Source organism: Cyphellophora europaea (genome assembly GCF_000365145.1).
Source record: "Cyphellophora europaea CBS 101466 unplaced genomic scaffold supercont1.9, whole genome shotgun sequence".
Taxonomy (NCBI): domain Eukaryota; kingdom Fungi; phylum Ascomycota; class Eurotiomycetes; order Chaetothyriales; family Cyphellophoraceae; genus Cyphellophora; species Cyphellophora europaea.
In genome coordinates, this window is record NW_008481815.1 from 500,450 (window position 1) to 521,437 (window position 20,988).

A 20,988-nucleotide genomic window follows, 5' to 3' on the forward strand; every position below is an offset into this window, starting at 1 on the left:
AAAGAAGCCTTTTGGTCGGCTGACAGGAAATTTCCTGCTCACAAGCAAGCGACAAGAGCCCTTTGCTTTTATACAATTGAATTGAGGAAGCCCCTACGAAGCGAATGTCTCGCGATGACTCGGACTCGGAACGGTCATCGAATATGGTAAGCCCGGGTGCGTTTAGACAACGCAGTTTCCAGGATGGATGGGTCTTGGGCGCGGCTGTGTTTCTCCCGAGAAATTCTTCGGATTCAATCAGACTGCTGTTTTACGGGACCTAGCACAGGATACATGACTTGTCTAGAAAAGGGCGAATTCGCACGCCAGCAGATGGCCATCGCCCTCACGGTGCTGGATACGACCATCGTATTTCGTATTGCCCCCTGACCTCAATTAGGCATCGGACGTCGTATTCCAAAGCCTGCAACAGCTGCTTTATTCGCCCACTTTAGTACACGCGTTCCAAGTCGTGTAGTAATGCTATTGATGTATACTATACGCAGCGTGTAATGATAATGGTACAGCAACCGTGCTGACCAAACGCAAGAACCACAGGCCTGCTGCCACCCATCATGCAATATTTATTCCGTAGCGCCAACCGTATATATGCTTACCCAAGCGCCTCTCATCTATGCCCAAGGATATCCATGGCATCCGCGTCATCGTCGTCGTCGTCGTCATCGTCTTCCTCCATTGCATCAGGATCGTCTTCGTCCTCGCTATCGGACGAGCTACTCTCGTCTGCTTCTCGACTCGGCAAAACGAAATCTTCTTGCTTCGGACTTTGACCACCCCAGAAGTCCAGGTCATCATCTTCTTCCATTGGAGAGGCACGTCCAGCAGTGCTGATTCGGCGCGCAAATTCAGCTCCCGCTGCACCAGCAGCTGCCGCCATACCAGCAGCCATGCTAACTGCGCTACTAGCAGTTGTGGGGGTAGGGGATCGTTGGCTCCCAGTGTCAAAATAGCTGCCTACCACTGGGGAGACTGACCGAACCGATCTTGAGCTTGGTGAGTGAGGCATAAGCCAGGGTGACTGTACGGGAGGTGATGTTGCGATAGTGTTGAATGTTTGCGCCCTCGGAACGGCTGGTGGTGCTTCCTGAATAGATGCCGCCGGTGTTAAGTCCTCGGTAGGGGTGTGATTTTGGCTTGCTGTGATCGCCCGTTCCCCCATATTGGTATCGTTGACGCGGTCTAGTGCCTGATCTTGTTCTATCTGCATCTGCATGGTCTGGTCCTCGCCGATCATCTCAAGCTGGACGGTGTTGTAACTGTCGCAAAAGACACACTTGGTACCAAGCCAGTGGAAGGGGGCCACACATCGACTGTTGCAATCGTTGCAAAAGATGTACGCTTTCTTGTCCCGGTACTCCGGCGGCATTGGCTGTTCTTCAATAGACCGGTCGAGGCGACGAAATTGTGACTCCATGTTTGCGATCGACTTGGAGCATATTGGGCATTTGTAAGCTGTGTTACACAGCTCCTTGAAGCAGCTGTTGTGTATGCTGTGTCCGCAGCGCATGAACGCCACTGGCAAATTTGACGTGAAAAGGAATTCGCCACATATTGGACAGTCGCACTTGGTACTTCGCTCGATGCATTTGTGTGTTTTCTCGGCCTCAATGCTCATGCAAGCAGCGCACGTTTTGCAGTGGAAGAAGTCTTTGCCCAAGCCTTCACCGAGTCGGCAGAGACCACAGTCGTCACAATGGTAGATCGATTTATGTGGGTCGTTATTCCACAGCTTGCATATTGGGCAGTAGTAGCACGCTGCCTGCTCGGCACACACCTTGCACACTTGCGACACTGGCTGAGGTGACTTGCATAGCATGCACAGCATATGACGGGTCTCTCGGCGTGGTAAGATATGGTTCTCGACTTCATCGTGACAGAGGCGACAGGTGTACCATTTGTCACAAGTAGCGCACTGCATTTTGACATTGCGGCGGTAGTGAATGCATCCCAAATGAGGTTCTGGCACCTCGTTGGGGTGCTCGTCTATTTCTTCTTGGTCGAGCGGCGCATACGTTGGCGTGAGGTCAGATTCGCTGAGGTTAAATGCTGGTCCTTGGCTCACGGCCAATGGTGATCCAAACCCTGTAACGGTGCCACGGCGGGACGAAGCAGCATTTCTCTGTGTAGCTTTGTATCGCTCGTTCATCAAGATGTGGATGAGCTTGGATTTTTCCAGCGGCGTACCCGGCCCGGTCCAGATAGCATTGATTCGCTGTCTCAGTGGTCCCATACCGTCGTCTTCAGGCAGAGCATCTGAGCCATCTCTTCTTCTAGGGTAGCCGTCCTCCATGTAGACATCAGCGTTGGACTGATCATTCTGCGGTTCGGGAAAATGACCAGCATTGACTGCTGCGAGGGGATCCGACTGTGAATGCCCTCTCGTATGATCTGAGAATACTATTGATCGGTGTTGTAGTCGTCGTGCGGGATTGAGGCTCGTGTCTGATATCGCTCTCAGGTCCTGAAGTTGCGGTGGTGCTGTATACTGTGCCGGAGACGGATCCAAAGGTGGAAACTCCGACATAGAAGTGTCTTGCTGTATAGCCAGCCCGGCCGACGCCGGTTCAGCAATGGCTTCGAGTGGTGGCGATGGAAACGGATCGGCATTGAGTTGGTGCGTCCATAACTGTATTGTTCTCGCAAGCGCCTGGACCGTCGACTCGCTGGGTTCGACCGAGCCGTCTTCCTCACTGAGCGACGGCGGTGGGGAGGTGCTGTTCCAGAAACGCGCCGTCCATGCGCTGAAGTCGGGGACTTGCGGCAACGGAGGCAGGACGAATGGGCTCAAAGAGGGGGAGGACTCAGACAGTCGTCGGGCCTGGTCGCGCAGGCGTGGAAAGAAATTAGGAATATATTCCTGGTAGTTACTCATTGGCGCGAGGCATTACAGAACAGAATCGCTGGCGAAGAAGTAGCGATCGTGTGTGCACTGGCAATGAAAGACCAGGAGACCCAAGACCTGAGGCCTGAGACCTGGGGTAAGGACTGCAGGTGGCCAAAGTCTAAGCAGGCCCCTGTTGAAGCATGTGACGGCCCCGAAGATGCCAAGACATCCTTCTAGACGTTGCCCTATGTTCTTGCTGGAAGCAGAAGGCGATATATGCGAATGTCGTCGTCGTTTACTGCGAGGACTAGGCACACAAGCGGAGCGAAGGCAGGTATATTGTAGTGAGGAACGGCAGGTCTTCGGTCCAAACCTTTCACCTTATATTCCACGTAAATAGTATAAAGGCCTACATACACCACGACTACCGCCGATAATAGACCATACATACATAGCCACATCGTCTCTCCTCCACCAAGTAGTCAACGACTAACTAACTTGGCAGCCGTTCAAAAAGCAAAAACTCAAACCCCGGGGAAGGGCTTGAGAAACCCCTACCTCGAGTTGGTTGGGGGTTTTTTAGTCGTATTCCCATATCGCTTTGTTCGATCGATCGACCCTGGCGAGAACTTTTTGCCTTTCTCACAGGTGCCATCGCTGTAAGTAAACCGAAGGTTCGCTAGCTCACCAGAGTCGCGGCGGAGGAACTCAAACGCGACACACGACTCTAGCAGGTGTTGAGCCCCGCCAGCATGTTGAACCTTGGACGCACACATGCGGTGTGGCACCAGGACCTCTCTAGTTTAACGTCATTGCGGACGATTGTTGACTCAATTTTTCGATCGAACAATTATATCCTTTCAAAAAAGCTCGGCTGATCCTGCCGCGATGAGCAGCCGTTGCCAGGCAAACGGCGACGAGGTGACAAGGCTGCGCCACCGGATTCGCTGCTGGTTCCCCACCCAGCGATGAACTTGGTGACTGGTGGTTCGATCCCACAACATACAAGGCCTTTTTGGTGCGCAAAAGTGCCGACACCAGCACCGTTCGAACCCATGCCGCCGGGACTAGGTAAGCGGAGAGCCTCGGTCGCAACATGTCTATTGCCGGCTAGTCGACTTTCCGGTATCGTGCATCCATACACTGCCTGTCGTCCTTCAGCTATTGGCTTCAGCAGCAGTCTCAGTCAGTGCTTTCAGGGTAGACTCGATCTCGCTCGGATCGGAAACAGACCATACGCCTCCGCCCTTAGCAGAACTTCGGCCAACTTCCTTGGACACCAGGTTGCGGCCGACCTTGCCGGGTCCTAGACCGAGGTACCGTCTGCAGCCAGCCTCTCGATCGAGGAATTTGATCGAGTCCCACCAGAGCACCGTATCGATGGCTTGTCTAGCAAGGTTGTTGATCAGCTGGTCCTTTGACCCGGCTGGCTTGCCACTAGCGTTCATAATTGTCGGACACAGACCAGGCCATTTGACCTTGTCAGGCTTTAGAGCCTTACGCATATAGTCGTATGCAGGCTCCATAATGGGGCTATGAAAGGCCGAGTTGGACTTCAGCTCCACAGCGCGCGGATCATGCCCTCCAAACTCTCTGATGTGCACCAGCAGGTTCTTGATGCGATTGAAGCTGCCACTGAGCACAATCTGGTTCTTCGAATTATAATTGGCGATCGACACCTGCTGGATGGCTTGCTCGTGGCTTGAATCATCCTTGGCACCTTCTGAGCCCTGGCTTAGGAAATCCTTGACAGCCGCAATGAGACCAGGCAGCTGATCTGGTTCACAAACCAAGGCCATCATGCCGTACCTATCTCCAGACTCTTCCTTGGCCTTGCGAGTGCATTCACCCATGATCTCTCCTCTCTTCCGGACGAGCTGGAGTGCAAAAGGATACTCGAGGTACCCAGCAGCTACAAGGGCGGCATATTCGCCTAAGCTATGGCCGAGTGTAACATCGATGGTGTCTTGCGGCTTGAAGCCAAAGTCTTGTTCGAGAACCCGCAGGATCATGACAGAGGTCTGGTGCGCAGGTTAGCGGGCGGCATCGATGTGAGACATCGGGAGGTTACGTACGGCCATGATTGCAGGTTGAGCATTCTCGGTCTTGTCCAGCATATATATGGGTCCATCTTCTATCATTGTTGAGAGCTTGGTTTGCAGGATCTCGTCCATCTCTTCAAGGAAGGGCTTGCATGTGCGGGGGAATGCCTCGACCCATGGACTGGTCATGCCCTTCCGTTGTACTCCATGGCCAGGGAAGAAGAGGGCGGTTCGTAACGGTCGCTCCAAGGAAGTGGCATAGCTCCGACTCGATGCTCTCGAGAGGATTCGTGGGAGCTGCCGGGCTAGCGGCCTGACGCGGGTAGGCATCATGAAATGGACGGGGGATAGCGATGTCGCTGAGGCACGGCTAGAGCATCACTGCAAGGTCAGCCCAGGGACTAAGCTGTAGGAGCTTGAAATGTTCTGCTGGATGCAAACTGATCTATGAAGAAGGTGCGGACGAATCTACTTTCCCACAACAGCTCAGTGAAAGTCACCACGGCTCGAGATAGAAGCGGGAGCAACTGATGTGGGGATTCCCGGGGCCAATGTGGAGTTCTCGGCTCCTTCGGGAGAATGGCACAAGCCTGGGCGAGAACAACCGGGCTCAGAACACCAGGCCAACCTCGCCAACATCCTCAGGCATTGAACCAACAACAAATCATGCTGATACTTGGTGCACATCGAAATCTTAGTCCGAAATACGTTATAATCACAATGTATCTGCCCCATGGCTTTGGGTGCTAGATGATACATCGTAGCATACCCGATTTGGAGAAGGAATATAGTTTGTTTGATTGATTCGAACTCTCAAGGTTCTATGTCTTTACCGCTATCATAGTTCATCGAGGTCGTATCTATCCATGTCTTCTTATGCATTGCTCGGAGAACTCGGCGGCCCCCTTGCTCGCTTCACAGCACGTACCTATATCCCGACGCGATCTGCGCCCTTGTAGGTCCACTCTTACCCGTGTCCCTGCCCTTGTCCAACAGGCCATTCTGCCTTCGGAGGTAGATGCGCGTAACGGTGGCCAGGGCGATAGCCCCACCAGCGGCCGCGAGATTGACGAGGAAGGCCACTAGGTAGCGTGGTGCTCCCGTGTACAGGTATGAGCACCAAATGTTCGGCGTGTTGACAGTGGCGTTGATGAGAGCGATAGCCGCAGCGCGCTTGCTGGCCGGCTGGGAAAGTGAGGCTGTGATCCAGGACAGCACAACTGTCGAGCCACTGTAAAGACTCGCAGGCATCAACATCATGGCGAAATAGCGTGCACCAGTATTTGTCGTGGATACCGCGATCACAAAAGCAACAAGGCCCACAGTCAGGGGACAGACAATGTGGAGGTAGCGCTCTTGCTTCTTGTCGGAATGGAAGCCGATGGCCAGCATAACGCCGACGGCGAGCAGATAAGGTGGCGCTGTGAGCGCATATGTCGTTGAGCGGTCGAAGCCAAGAGTCTCGACCACGCTGGGGAAGAAATTTGTAACGGCGGAGGAGATAAAAATGCAGTATAAAGTCGCCAGCAGCATCCAGGTCTTGGGATCCTTGACTGCCATGATGAGGCCTTGTTTTGCGGTGACTTCGGCGGAGTTGTCGTTCTGGCCCTGGTCTTGCTCGTAGTTGTACCGGACCCAGTCGCGCTCCGCCTGCGTAAGGAGACGGATCGTCTTGGGCGAGTTCGGAAGTATCAGGGCGAATAGGAGGGCGAGTCCGACGGTGAGCACGCCCTCCACAAGAAACAGCCAACGCCAGCCCTGTAAGCCGTGGGCGCCGTCGAGTCTAAGGATGCCGATCGCAAATAGCCCACCGAAAGCGTTCCCTAGCTGACTTCCGCTGTACAAGATCGCTGCTCGGAAGGCATATCTGTGGGATCATTATCAGGTATTGTTCATCAAGGTTCTCTACCCCGGAGCGGGGTTTGGCAGTATTTATACGAGGCATTTTCGGTGGAATTGCTTACTGCTTGCGACTGTAGTAGACTGAAAGGTAGTACAGGGCCCCAGGGAAGAAGACGGCTTCAATGAAGCCAACTGTTCGAAGATTCTTGATCAGTCTGGGTCATTCCCTTGGGGAGGTGGGAGGAGACACTCACCGAAGAAGCGTGCTAGGAGCAGCCCGGTAAAGGAATGCACGGCTGCCATGCAGCCACTAACAACTCCCCACATAGCCATCGCGCAGCAAATGTAGGCTCCAGGATACTACAGATCGTGTCAGTCGGCAGTAGTCTTGGGCAGAGGGTCGCTATTTCAAGCGTAGGCAAACTGACTTTGATTTTTGATAAAACCATATTTGATGGAACCTGCATCAGGATATACCCGACGAAGAGAATCGAGACACACGTCTGGTACTGGACGGGCGAAAGGTTGAGATCAGTCTCGATGTCAGCCAGCTTCGCGGAAGCGATGTTCTGTCGATCAAGAAAGTTCTGTCCGATTTGTTAGATTTGTACAGAGACCACACGCAGCCCTTGGGTGCAGAGTAGATCAGCTTACCAGTATGAACATGATGACCTTGGTCAGGTTAGCAGATAGTCCCACAGCAGCTTGGAAAGCTTCTCACTAGGCAAGGCAGGATTTGGATATCCATCTTGAACGTCGCGCTGCGGCCCAATTTGTCGTATTCAGTATTGGACAGGTCTATCAGAGTATCCGGCAGAGGCTGTTTCGCCACATTGTCGGCGGTGAAGTCGACAGTCTCGACTTCAGCCTCAACTGGGTGATCCTTGGCCCGGGAGGAGTCCATGTCGTGTGCGTCGGTATTACTCAAGAGAGGCACTCTGGCTGAAAGAGTTGGTGATGGAGAACGAGTACCGCGTCCGGAAGCCATCACGGCGGCAACATGGGCTTCTTATAATGTTGCGAAACCCCGGGTTGTGGAGAGTCGGGGAGCGAAATCGTCGACCATGGAGGTCTCCAGTTGCCCTGTAGTGCCCCGTGTGGGCTTTGGATCCTCCCTTGATTCCGCCGGATTCGTTGTTTTACCGACAGCTGCGAGCCACGGGGAGGGTCTGGCGGCGGGTCGACGCCACCCCTAGGATGAGTCTGGCGCACGCTCTTGGTCACTCTGCGCAGGAATTGTCGATGGAGTTGATGAGATGGAGTCGAGGGCGACAGTGAACCGTGCCACAATCAAGGTTTGAGTTACTGAATAGAGTAGCAGAGCCGCACTGAAAGTTTGGTAGTCGCGGCTGGTGTCGGTGTCGATGGATCTGAGAAGGATCTCCCGACCTAGGGTTGCCTGCGAAAGGACAAGCTCATCCGGCTGTGGATTAAGCAACGCCGATTGTTGAGGCCATGATTCGGCCACATGGGCAAGGTTGAGTACAGACATCATAGGCCCTCTCACCCCACTGCCCACCCCCGTTTTGGGTCACACCGGCCCTATCTGCCGTGACCGGGTTCTGAGCGGGAAATACGCCGACACTGAGGGCGAGAGATTGCCTTGTGCATGTCAACACTGTATGATGGAAAGTGTATTATGCTATGCTATCGAAGTGCTAAAGTGCAATTTTCTACATATAAATGTCAAGCTGGTGCCCCCTGCCAAGAAATATGCCCAGACCGCGTATGGACTGCGATTCCATGTGCATCAAGTATCTATGGTAATGACTGATCCCCTGCCGTACGCAGAGTACAATAGTCAATGTCGACAAGTACTTGGGGAGACAGATCATCTCTCAGACTTGCGATCTGCGTCGATGTCGGACTTGCCCTCCAGAACACCCAGCTCAGGATCCTCGACACCGTGAACAACGTCACGGGAGAGCTCGACGTAGTCGTACGCAAACTCGCCGATCTCAATTTCGTCCATACCAAGCAGTTCCTCATCTTCGGTCGCCCTCAACTTGAGTCCTGGGATGAGGTTGATCGCAAACAGAAGCCCAATTGACATGACGAAGGTGTACGCCATACCTGAGACCCCATCGCAGAGCTGATAAGCCAGCTGGATCCAGTGCTGGTTGAGCCAGCCACCAGCGATGGCATCTTCTCCAATGCTAACACCGTCCAGACCAGCGATATAGTCTGCAGCAAAGAGACCGGTAAGTAGGTTGCCCACGAAGCCGCCAACACCATGAATGGCGAAGATATCCAGGCTGTCGTCAATGCGTAGTATAAACTTGATCTTGGTGGCAAAGTTGCAAGCTGCACCGCCAACAACACCGAAGATCACAGCAGCCCAGGCCGGCACGAAACCAGAGCCAGGAGTGATGGCGACAAGACCGGCAATGACACCGCTGCAGAAGCCAACGGTCGACCACTTGCGCTCGAGACGGTAGTCGAGTGCGCACCAGGTGAGACCGCCAACGGAGGCAGCCAGATTCGTGACGACGGCCGCCATGACAGCGCGCAGATTCGCGGATAGGGCTGACCCGGCATTGAAGCCGAACCAACCGACCCACAGGAAGACGGTACCGATCACGATAGAAGTAACATTGTGTGGCTGAAGAGGGTCAGCGATCTGCGTAATGCCCGGGCCTTTGACTTACGCGATAGTTGAGTTCGTGGGTGCCGTGACCCTTACGTTTGCCCAGCATCAGGGAGTAGGCCAGGGCGGCAGTGCCGGAGGTCTGCGTCCAAAGTTAGCAATGGTCGCGGTGAGGATGCGGCTTGGGCTTACAATGTGCACAGGTGTACCACCTGCAAAGTCATAGCCACCCATCTTGAAGACCCAACCATTTGAGTTCCACGTCCAACACGCCACAGGGTCGTAGACAATGGTGGACCAGCAGAATGCAAAGACCATGGCCGGAAGGAGTCGGCCACGCTCTGCGGCTGCTCCGATAGCCAGCGCAACCGTTATGGCCGCGAACATTCCTTGGTACACCGCGAACATCAGGTCTGGGATTCTTGAACTGCCTATGCTCGGCGCGCCGAGTACATTGCGAAAGCCAATGTGTTGCAGGTCGCCAATGAAAGGGCTTGCACCGCGCGAGAAAACGAGGGAATAGCCCCAGAAGAACCATTGGAAGGAGATGAGGGCGGTGGCGGCGATCGACAGCCAGATGAGCGAAAGGGCGGACTTGCGACGCGCCAGTCCGGAGTAGAAGAAGCTGTTGTGCAACGTTAGACAAGAAAACCAGTCAACCGAGCTGAGGTGGTGGAGGACAGGATCGGGGATCGCAGGCGCAGCCGCATGCGCCAGTTATCACTCACCCTACACCGGGAATCATGAGCAACACCAACGCGGTGGCCATGATCATCCATGCCAGATCACCGGATTGATAATAGACGTTCAGGTTTTCGGTCCTGGAGTCGCCGCCGGTGCCGCTTTCATTGCCCTGTTCTTCGTCAACGTCCGCGGGGTACGGCAACGCCTGGGGGGCATACCTCATAGACCGCGAGCGGCACGTACGGTAGCGTTTCGTCTGCAGACATGTCTGCGGTCTCTGTGCGTTGTGGTCAGGGTCAGAACAAGATTGTCAGTGCAGCAGAATGCGGCAGCTAGCACCGGAGAAATGAAGAAGCAGGGAACGGAAAGGCGCAACGGGTCCAAAGGAGCGACTGAAATGGGGAAAGGAAGGGTAGATGTAGCTTTGACGAAGTTGTACGGGTAGGGTGAGGTCCAGCGAGGACTCGAGGGAGTCGCCTCAGAAGCACACAAGCAATTGGTCCCTTGACCAAGCCATATGCGAGTGTTGCTTTTTGCAACCGAAAGACTGCCGAGTCTCCCGTGCTGCAGCTTTCCCGCGCATGAGAGGTGCATGAGCAGGTGGTTACCAAGGTGCTTATGGCTCGGAAAAAGATAGCACAGATTCGACTGTCAATCCGTGGCATGGCAGCCCTCGAGCAGGGGATATGCAGACCAATCACAGCAGGCTTGAAGTGCTGATAGGCGTTGGTTGGCTTCGGCACTAAGCGCCAAAGAGCTTAGAAACAAGCCTACCCTCGGGGGTCTCAATGTGTTCCTGGCGATCCCCGGGCCTTTCGCCCTGATACGTGCTATGGTACACGGGGTGCTGCTAAATTGCTGGACTTCCGAGTATCAATACTGTAAGATACAGTTTGGCAGGGGTGTCTATTGGGAGGCCGTTTATTAAATGTCCCAATGTTGAAAGATAAGGCGACCGATGCTGATTCGTGCCCGGCGACATCCCACGTTTCGTAGGCCTGGAACCGAGAGAGGTGTTTCGCATTTATGAGATTGGTTCTTCTCACATCAACTTACATAGATAGAGCCAACTTTCTTTTCAGCACACCTTCGTCAATTTTCCCTGCAACAGGACAAGCATTTAGGCTTCTGGACTCGTCGCTCGCGTCCGACGCGTCGTTGTTTGGACACCTTCGCGAGTGGTGGCAACCTTGCTTACGGAGTCGCAGGCGTACGAAAGACCGTAAGATGGCCAGATTAGTCGTGTACCAATGCGGTGTCGTTGCATTCCATGTATCAGAAGATGCAGTACTATGCATCGGTCCCCAACCTCTCCCGGGCACTTCTTAAAATGGTAGTGGTGGCATGACTATCCGTACCTTGAGGTGCTTCCGCATCATGAGTAAAGTAAATGCCGCCAGGTCCAGTGTTCTTCCGCCATGTAATCGGTAGAAGCGGCCGACTGGGCTGGTTTCGCATGTTCTAGAAAGGTCGCTTAGCCGTCGTGGTTGGACTGATCGCATGTGACGGATAGAGGTGTAGCAGTGTGCTCCTCGTACTCGCCTCCCGGGCATGAACTTTGGGGAGCTCAACCATATTGCCTGATCAGCAGGTCGATTGACGAGTAGGCAAGCTGCGGAAGCTCTGCTTCATACAAGGGTCTATGGCCATTCTCCGGGCGCCTGCAACATGTCAAGTTGTAAGTTCATTCGCAATGAGTAGTTGAGGAGAAGCAGAGTCGTCGAGCGTTAAACTGCTTCGCAGGGATGGTCGCCAGTGCCAAGACTGTCCTCTTGCAGCCTCCTCATGCCATAAACATCACCCGACACTTCTCGTTCATCCAGATCATCGTCCGTTTGCTCGTCTTGGTGCTGGCAGCAGCTATCTAGTATGGACTTCACGTTGACCTCGCGGCTGCGGCTGAGCCACTTGCTCGGACCAAATGCTGGCAAGCACTCACATCGATCCGTGATCTAGTTTGGTCGTCTTCACCTACTTGAGGCCTACAAGTCTGATGAGGCCAAGTCATGCAATTTGCTCTACCTGCAGCTAACAGGGAGAAAGCTGTTGACCAGCGTACCTGCGCTGGAAGCCAGAATATGCACAGGGTTTACGTCCTCTTGACTCCTGTCATACGCTGTGCTTCTTGTTATACCTGCATGCGTGCAGCGCGAGTGAGTTGAAGCACAGGTTCAGTCTAATCTCTTTCGATGCCGCTCTTCGAGAGACCTTCAGACAAGTCTTTGAGCTCTATGCTATCAAGGAGGCTGAGCGCAGCTGGCGTCTGACTCTGTTGCTCAATTACAGAGGTCCAACTGAAAGAATGTCTCCAGACATCAGCGTCGTCGGCAGACTTGTCGAAACCTACACGACTAATCGCTACCATACATCATTCAAGTCCATCCTGATCCAAGGTGCGATGATCAATGAGTCCTGAACCCGAGCTCAGCTTGAAGGTATCTTTGAGGGTAGGGAGGTATGACGCAACCCTTGCATCCTGGGAGTTTTGCCGATGTTGTCGATACTTCCCAGGGCGACCAAGCGCATGATACAATAGCTGCGGTGCTCTCTGTAGAGAGGCTTGGCAAGGATTGAGTACCAGGAAGTGACACCGATCATTTACTCAAGTACAGGTCTAGTATTGAGGTTTGCGAAACTTCCATGAATTCTGGAAGGGCCATATCAGCCAAATTTTGGTGGAGTCGGTGCGGGAGGTCGAGTGGAGGGCGAAGATGCTGATGCAGGCTTCATTAACAGGGCCCAACCATGTTCATCAGCGGCTAGAGCGATTGGAATCGACTGTCTAGCAAGCTCGCTTACCAGACGCGCGACAAATACTCCGTACATCCGTCCATAGTCGCTCGACAACTCAGTCTGCCAGGTCATAAGCAGTCCATATCAGGCCGTTCGAAACAGAAATATTTGTGTTGAAGACGTAAAAAGTTGGCACGAGCGACATCTAGCCTTGATTTAGCCGACCTCGGCACCCACATCCGGGTTATTGCTGGCGACGAGCTCATTTCATCGTGATCAAGGGGCGTGACCGACACGTGTACGCCGCTAGGCAAAAAAGTCGTGTACTCTGTAGATTATTCTCAACTGTGCTATCGTGCGCTCGATATAAAACAATGTCGACTTTTGATTCTAGTTGACGCTTTTGGGCACCATGACGGGTAACGGGAGCCCGTCCGCGGGCGCGGCAGCAGCAGCCGAGGCCAGCCTGATGCCTGCGCCGATGGAAACCTTAAGCGGCAGCCCCAATAACTCGGCCTCGAATCTGTCCCTTGATGGCAATAGAGACATATCGACGTCTGCGCCTAGCAGCCGCAGCATCCTTATTCCGACGCGTTTTGGTCCTCGCATGAAAAGAGAAGGAGACGACCGTCCTATATTGACCAAGATCATGGAACACGATGAAATGATGCCTAATGGCCGAGGCTCTGGCTCTTCGTCCGATGAAGACCAGCAGCAAGCGCAGTCTTACGAGGTTTATCCATTGGTGACCGGCGACTATTCTGATTCCGACGGCGGACCCATCACATACACACCAGCGAGTACAGTATTCACGAGCTCATCTGGCTTTCCTCCCTCCTCATGGGGCTCTTACAACCCGAGGCCGCGAGGCGGAAGCGGAGGTCCATCAGCAATGGAGCGGTCCCTCACCACCGACCCGCAACATGCGGCTACAGACTTGCGAACTGGCCGCCCTGTGCCAACACGTATACCATCTAGCACATATGCACCTTCTACGGCCAGAAGGCCGCCGCAGTTTCTCTCCCTCAATTCGAAACGCATGTCCTCCTCCGCCTCAGTCCGGCCATCGAGACGTGACCCAAATGCTCAATACAAAGCTCAAGAGAAGGCATACGTCCAGCGGGTTCGACAACAGCCTCAAGATTGGATTAATCCAGATCCGCGAACTCCGAGTTTGTCCTACAGCACAGACGAGGATGAGGATGATGAATCACCTTTGACCGAGCACCACTACGATGATCCCTACGATCCCGAGACGTTGATGTTCCTTGGAAACGAAGACAACGTCCTACCATCAGAAGAAGAGCTACAAGTCTCTGAGAACAGAGAACGGCTCGAATGGCATTCGATGCTCGCCTCTGTCCTCAAAGGCGATGTTGTCAAACAAGAGAAACAGCGTCTGATCGGTACAGCTGAACAAATGAGTCAAAGCCAGATTGGTGACGAGATCTGGATGGGTGCAAGAGCCAAATTCTATGGACGTACTGTACCGATGCAGAAGAAGTTGATTGAAGAGGCTCGTTCCAACTTGGGTTCCATGGTTGAAAGCATCATTGCCTTCGAGATCAAGGGCGAGACCATCGCGGGGAAGTCGCCGCTCGAACAGGTCGAAGAAGCAGTACACAAGATCGAGAAGTGCGAATGGCTGTTTCCAAGCCGAGCACAAATGGTTGCAACTGAGCCTCGAGCAGGTTCCGACCTGTTCAATCAGAGCTGCGATGCAATCATTTCCTGGTACAACATCACCCAGGTCATCAATACCGAGCTCGGAATCCTGCAGGCATGGGTTGGCAATCCTGAGCTCGACTTCACGAAGACACGACCAAAATCAGAAAGGGAGAATCTTACTGACGAATCATCATTTATCGACCGCATACTCAAAGAAGACGGCCTCAAGTCTCTACAAAGTGAAAAGAGCATGTTCAATGGCATCGGCGAGGTCATCAAGAAAGCAAAGATTGCCCTGACGCAGAATGCACACTCTTTTGCAACCCGCCACTTGCCTCCCTACATCGAGGAACTACTGACCTTGATCAATTTCCCATCGAGATTGATTCAGGAGATCATCAAGATCCGGCTATCATATGCAAAGAAGATGAAAGAGTCCGCTCAGCAGTCCATTATGATAATTGATCAGATGATCTCGCAATTCCAGATTCTGATGCAACTTGCCTGTATAGTCAAGCGAGAATATTTGACCATCATTCCAGCAGAAGCTGGATGGGACTTGCCGCCCTGTATCGACGAAGGGTTCGATGAAACGGTGCTCGAGGCTTTGAGGTTTTACTTCAAGATGTTGAATTGGAAATTGGGCGCCAATAAAAACACGTTTCGTGAAGCCGAAATTCTGGAGTCAGAATGGGACTTCTCGAACGAAATCGGCCGCCAACTTGAGGGTGGTGATATCGAGGTGGCGGAGCAGTTTAGCTCTCTCACAGCCAAATCGCTTCTTCGTTTGACCGCATCATTTGAAAGAGAGCTGCGCCAGAGACCGGAAGAGACGCCCCAAGAAATGGAGAAGCGGTATAAAGCGATTCTTGACTCAGTCCGAGTTCGACAGCGAAAGCTCTTCCGATTCTCCAGACTACTCAGACAACGCTTCGAGAATTCCACAGAGTTCAACCTGGGCATGGAGTCTAGTCAGATGCAGGACTTTACTGAATCTTTGGCCATGTCTGGGCACTTCCTAGTCGACATGGGACTGAACGCCCCCAAGGGTGTTTATTTCGTGGCCTCGCTTTCTCTTTGGGATCGGCCGAAGGATATCCAATCCATTCTGGGAACCTCCTTCCACGTTGAAGATGCGCCTGAAGACCTGTCATATCCCTACATTCTAGCCATCCGTCCGGAAGAGGGCATGAGCTGGGACGGTCCGAAGATGTCGGTTGAGGTTCTCGAATTACCCAACGACGTCCGCGTTGGTCGAGTACGACTGATCGCTGATGGCTCTTCGCAACGCTTATCGACAGCAAGGCAAGAATTCTCTAATGCTGTGGGGCGCGAACTGGATGTCGTTATCGAACAGCGCGCAAATCTCTCTCGGGTCAATCTCGAACTGGGCAAAATCAAAAAGACAACATTCAAGCTGTCCAACACAATCATGGAAAGCGTGGAAGCTATCAGATCCCAGTCTGGCGACGCGGCGACGCCGGAGCTCATCCAGTCTTGCTTCGCCTTTGCGACTGAATTTGGCAAGCGGTCGCTGTCTTACATGGATCCAAATCGCCGGATGATGAACAATTTAAAGTTGACTCGACTGGCTCTCGACTGGATAAGCTTCATATGTGACGATTGTGATGCTGCTGACCGTCGGACCTTCAAATGGGCCGTGGTGGCCCTCGAATTTGCTATGGTCATGACACGTGGTCGCAACGTGTTGGATATCTCAGAAGAGGAGTACTCTCGCATCCGTGTCAAGGTCGCTGGGTGCATGTCAGTTCTTATCAGTCACTTCGATATCATGGGTGCTCGGTCAACACTGGCCGCGCAACAAGAAAAGTCACGAGTCGACGCTGCGGGTGTTAACAAGCGGCTGGATTTCTCCAAGATGCGCAACGATGACGATTGTTACCAGCAGATGTGCGACGCACGTCTGTCACAGTTGGAAGAGATTGACAATCTGCGTGCTGAGCGAGGTCCATCAAAGGCAACACTGGGCAAGGTGCTCGAGGGGTCCAACGAGGCTGACCGGTCTTTGACCTTCCTGTCCTCAAGTGCGACTAACATCACGATGCGTTGGCAGCAAGGACGGTATGTTGGTGGTGGTACCTTCGGCTCTGTGTACGCCGCACTGAACCTCGACACCGGCAACCTTATGGCTGTGAAAGAAATCCGTCTTCAAGACCCACAGATGATCCCCACGATTGTCAAGCAAATCGGTGATGAGATGGGAGTGCTTGCTGTTCTTGACCACCCCAACATCGTGTCATACTACGGAGTGGAGGTGCACCGCGACAAGGTCTACATCTTCATGGAATATTGCTCTGGTGGGTCGGTGGCCGGCCTGTTGGAGCATGGCCGCATTGAAGATGAGACAGTTATCATGGTGTACGCCCTACAGATGTTGGAAGGATTGGCCTACTTGCATCAGGCTGGTATCGTCCACCGTGACATCAAGCCTGAAAACGTGCTCCTGGACCATAACGGCGTGATCAAGTATGTTGACTTTGGTGCAGCCAAGATCATTGCACGGCAGGGTCAAACCATTGTCGCGCCTGAACCGAGCCCTCTCAAGACGGACAAAGGTGGCGACCAAGGACGAGGAAACCCGGCTGGCAAGCCCGGGCAGCCTCAGAAAAGCATGACGGGCACGCCAATGTATATGTCACCGGAAGTCATTCGAGGAGAAGCACCTCCCAGCTCACGCTTCTTTGGCGCGGCCGATATTTGGTCTCTGGGTTGCGTCATACTCGAAATGGCTACGGGTCGGAGACCGTGGTCGACTTTGGACAACGAATGGGCAATCATGTATAACATTGCGCAGGGCAACCCGCCTCAGCAGCCTACGGAGGACCAGCTAAGTGAAGGAGGCTGCGCGTTTCTGAGGAGATGCTTTGAACGCGACCCCAGCAAACGGGCGAGTGCCGCAGAACTTCTACAAGACCCGTGGATCGTGGAAATCAGAAAGCTTGTTGTTGATGGCCAGAGTGAAGGCAGCACGCCTTCCCGGACGGATACCATGAGCAGCTTCGGCACGCAGTCTGGTAGTATCAGCAGTGCGAGTGGAGGTGTTGGCGTGAACTCGGGCTCTTGGAACTTCAGTGCGAACCCGACGTCGATTGCCGAGGGGTCAGGTGCGGCGGAGGACGACAATGAGCCTCGCACAGCTTGAATTAAAAGAGGAAAGGGTGAGCGTGGGCGGAAATTTGGTGTTGAAATGGGTTACTCGCTGTAAGTGCGATGTTGAACAGAACTTTGGTCTTAATACAGCAGACTGTCTTGTTAGCGTACGCTATGGATGGATCGACCAATTGCTGTTTCTACATAGCGAGGCGTTTGGTGGCATTAGTGTTCCCGACTTGATAAGGGCTTGCTGACTGACCATGCATGGGACATCGCCGTCAAGTACCATCCGTCTGATATGCCCCTGGGGCGGCAGCACGGTCCTGTATTTACATAATTTATGAGCTACGAATAACAGGAGGTCTGTACGAAGTAGATGAGAAGCGATGGGTTGGCTAAAGTTGACTAAAGTTCGTTGCCTTGACCTTTCCAACGCCTTGTCATGCATGCAACGCGCAGGTCCGAACGCAAGGGCGGCCATCCTGCATCCCGGGGTGTAGGAGTCTGCCAGCCATCCTGCATCTCTGTACCTCCGCCACAAATCTCTCAATCAGTCCCGTGACTCGTTTATCGTCGTTTCAGCCGTTAGACTATTGCACTGGTACTTTGCCCTGGTCCATCAAAACTACTGATTATGTCTGCGGCGGTGTCTACTCGTGAAGACCAGGATGAAATAGTCGGATCCGAGTTTGACTATTAGTCGCTAATCGGCCGCCGATCGAGCATGATCGACAGGAGATGCAAGCCCGAAACGGATGTTACCAGCCCGCCGTTCTCGCACAGGCCAAGTCGGTTCTGCAACATGACTGCTGTCATCAACGTTGTTGACGTAAAAGACATAAAGAGACGGCAACGGTGCTAATGGCAACCCACCAAACATACGGTGCGGCTAAAGAGCAGTGGATATCAATAACTACCCCATGGTGTCAATGGTGCGCATGAAGATCGTTCCCGACCCAGCTGTCTTCACCACTTCTGTCTGCAGACCAAGCCTGCCAGTTTGGATCCCTGCTTGAGCAGCACCCAATGATGGTACGAGTCCATCAAACCCGACTGCGACCCCCTCGCAAAATCATATGGCTCGTCGTATCTCCTGCGTGTCGATCAACGGCTCCAGCGGAATGTCTGAGCTATCCGACTCCCCAGACTCGGTCGCAAATCTGCCTCAAGCCAACGAGACCTGCTTGGCATCCTTCTTCCGTGAACACCATGGATTGTCGACCTTAAAAGTGCAGCGTTCCTGTCTGCAGTGGCCTGGCATCTCCGCGCGACCAACACTCCCAAAGGACGCTCGCTCCAGTCGATAGCCTCACCCCTCAACACACATTCGCGACAATATGGCCGACGCCGCGGTGCCGGTAGATACACCAGCACCTCATGTGTTGATGGACGCTGTCGGCAAGTGGTGGCTCGCATGGTGCTGCACCTGGTCAGCCTGCCTCTTCGCCGGCATAGCTTACCTGATCAGCAAACGCCACGTGCCATCTGTCCGCATTCGAGGCCTTACCCTGACCATCTGCGGTGTTCTTATGCTGCACGTCTACTGGGTCCTGTGCGCTATTGGCTACAATCTCGGCCCCGTATTCCCTGAGATGACAGAGTTCTGGGTCATGAACACCTACTTCCCAGCCGGGCTGGCTTGCTTCCAGGCTGCGAATAGTCGGCTGCTGCATGTGGCCAGACTACAGGAGAGGTATTCAACGCCCGGCGCTGTGGAAGAGGCGGTTCGGAAGACGGCCGTGGATAGTTCGCAGCCGTGGCATAAGCGGACTGTTCAACGGTTCAGGCAGACGGACGCCAGAGTCAAGATGCTGATTTACATCGGTATCGCTTTGTTCTTTCAGGTACCGTCATCTTCGTCCTCCATTCTCGGCCCGGCTAACTAGTTAGATTTGTGTCGCGGTCGTCATCTTCTGCCTCTCTCGCAAGTTCCATCCAGGCTGGGGCATCGAGGGTACAGAGACACCTGCCGATGAAGAGGGGCGCAAACACGCCATTCCTCGGGGTTGGGAGTGGTAAGTGCAGCATCCTGCAGTTTTCGACAGCTACTGACGCACGACAGGGTCCCTTCCATCGGGTGGCAAGTATTCTGGACGTGGATCTGTGCCCCCTACGTTCTCTGGCAAACTCGCCATATCAAAGACACCCACGGCTGGCGTATCCAAACAGCCGTGTGCTGCATTGCCGGGTTCGTGTTCTCCCCTTGAATTGTCCGTTCACGTACTGATAGCCTCGCAGCCTCCCCGCCGCCCCCCTCTGGCTTGTCGCGCTCTACGTTCCAGCTATGGCCCCAGTCAACAAGTATTGGATCCCACCACAGTGGATCTGCGTCTCCATCACCGTCATGGAGGTCTTCACCATCTTTGTCCCTTGCTATATGGCCTTCCGCCGAAAGGCTCTTCACGCCGACACCCTCGCCGCCATCCAGCTCTGGGAAGCACGGAAAGTGGGCTCGTCTTTCTCGTCCGGAGACACCACCGTCGGCGCTGACACCGACGCCACCACCGTTGCTCATCGGAAATCCGCCTTCTCCTATGCCGACACCATCCAGGTGTCTGTCAGGCCAGGCACCCCCGCAAAGCATCAGCAGCAACAACCAGCCGTCATGTTCACCATGGACTCCCTGGAGCAGTGCCTGCGCCTGAATCCCGAGCCACTCCAGCAATTTGCGGCGCGCAAAGACTTCTCCGGCGAGAATGTCGCCTTTTTGACATCCGTAGCGGAGTGGAAACGGCAGTGGCGCACGCAGACCTCGGCAGCGGGCAGCTCGGGCACGTCCGAGGACCGCGCCATCATAGAGCGCCGCTTCTTCAACAAGGCTGTGCGGATTCATGCCGGTAACGTGAGCATGACTTACGCGAGCTTCCCGATCAATGTCGCATCGCGGGAGAGGAAGGCGCTGGAGCGGCTTTTTGAGAAGGCAGCGGAAATCTTGTATGGAAGGAGGGAGTCATTTGACTCGGCGGCCACACTGTTTTCCAGCTGGAGTGGCGGTGATGGGTCCCAGAAGGAGAAGTGCCATGACGATGACAAGAGTACGGCTGGCTTCGCCGAGAAAGCGGTAGAAGAGGACGGTGCCGGCGTGGACGGCGAAGAGTACGAGCGCGCGTGGTACTGGGGCGAGATCCCCGACGGGTTTGACATTACCATTTTTGACGATGCGGAGAGGAGCGTGAAGCAGATGGTGCTGATGGACACGTGGCCGAAGTTTGTGAGGAGCGGGTGGGCTGAGGAGACGGAGAAGAAAACGGGTGTGCGGCGGACCATGAGCTTGGGGAGGATGCTTGGGATGAAGAACAAGAAGAAGGAGACGGACCGGAGTCGAGGGACTGTGTCTGTGGTATGAGTGTACGTCATTGGTATTGTCCTGTCAGCAAATTTCTTTAGCGTAATCATCAAAGTTGGTACTTCATGGTAAGCTGTATACATGTCGGTGTATAGATCCATATATGCATATCTATGCCAAGCGTTTTACTGCCTGACCGTGAATGCCA

At 53.8% G+C, this 20,988-nt stretch overlaps 6 protein-coding genes across 6 annotated transcripts; 2 read left to right on the forward strand and 4 right to left on the reverse strand.

The window, feature by feature from the left end:
* Positions 1–607: 607 nt before the first annotated feature.
* HMPREF1541_08661 (uncharacterized protein) lies at positions 608–2,872 on the reverse strand (the record flags this gene model as incomplete). Its single annotated transcript, XM_008722980.1, has 1 exon — positions 608–2,872. One exon carries the CDS (start codon positions 2,870–2,872, stop codon positions 608–610), a length of 2,265 nt encoding a protein of 754 aa, XP_008721202.1.
* A 1,109-nt stretch (positions 2,873–3,981) lies between these two features.
* HMPREF1541_08662 (uncharacterized protein) lies at positions 3,982–5,196 on the reverse strand (the record flags this gene model as incomplete). Its single annotated transcript, XM_008722981.1, has 2 exons — positions 3,982–4,845; positions 4,900–5,196. 2 exons carry the CDS (start codon positions 5,194–5,196, stop codon positions 3,982–3,984), a joined length of 1,161 nt encoding a protein of 386 aa, XP_008721203.1.
* A 585-nt stretch (positions 5,197–5,781) lies between these two features.
* Positions 5,782–7,612, reverse strand: HMPREF1541_08663 (uncharacterized protein; the record flags this gene model as incomplete). Its single annotated transcript, XM_008722982.1, has 6 exons — positions 5,782–6,733; positions 6,831–6,900; positions 6,963–7,068; positions 7,137–7,295; positions 7,363–7,380; positions 7,430–7,612. The coding sequence occupies 6 exons, from the start codon at positions 7,610–7,612 to the stop codon at positions 5,782–5,784; spliced, it is 1,488 nt and encodes a 495-aa protein (XP_008721204.1).
* Positions 7,613–8,539: 927 nt separating this feature from the next.
* Positions 8,540–10,245, reverse strand: HMPREF1541_08664 (uncharacterized protein; the record flags this gene model as incomplete). The annotated part of the gene is made up of 5 exons (XM_008722983.1): positions 8,540–9,310; positions 9,357–9,437; positions 9,488–9,920; positions 10,024–10,148; positions 10,198–10,245. 5 exons carry the CDS (start codon positions 10,243–10,245, stop codon positions 8,540–8,542), a joined length of 1,458 nt encoding a protein of 485 aa, XP_008721205.1.
* Positions 10,246–13,124: 2,879 nt separating this feature from the next.
* Positions 13,125–17,543, forward strand: HMPREF1541_08665 (uncharacterized protein; the record flags this gene model as incomplete). Its single annotated transcript, XM_008722984.1, has 1 exon — positions 13,125–17,543. The coding sequence occupies one exon, from the start codon at positions 13,125–13,127 to the stop codon at positions 17,541–17,543; it is 4,419 nt and encodes a 1,472-aa protein (XP_008721206.1).
* Positions 17,544–18,831: 1,288 nt separating this feature from the next.
* Positions 18,832–20,840, forward strand: HMPREF1541_08666 (uncharacterized protein; the record flags this gene model as incomplete). Its single annotated transcript, XM_008722985.1, has 4 exons — positions 18,832–19,338; positions 19,385–19,509; positions 19,557–19,682; positions 19,733–20,840. The coding sequence occupies 4 exons, from the start codon at positions 18,832–18,834 to the stop codon at positions 20,838–20,840; spliced, it is 1,866 nt and encodes a 621-aa protein (XP_008721207.1).
* Between the last annotated feature and the right edge of the window lie 148 nt (positions 20,841–20,988).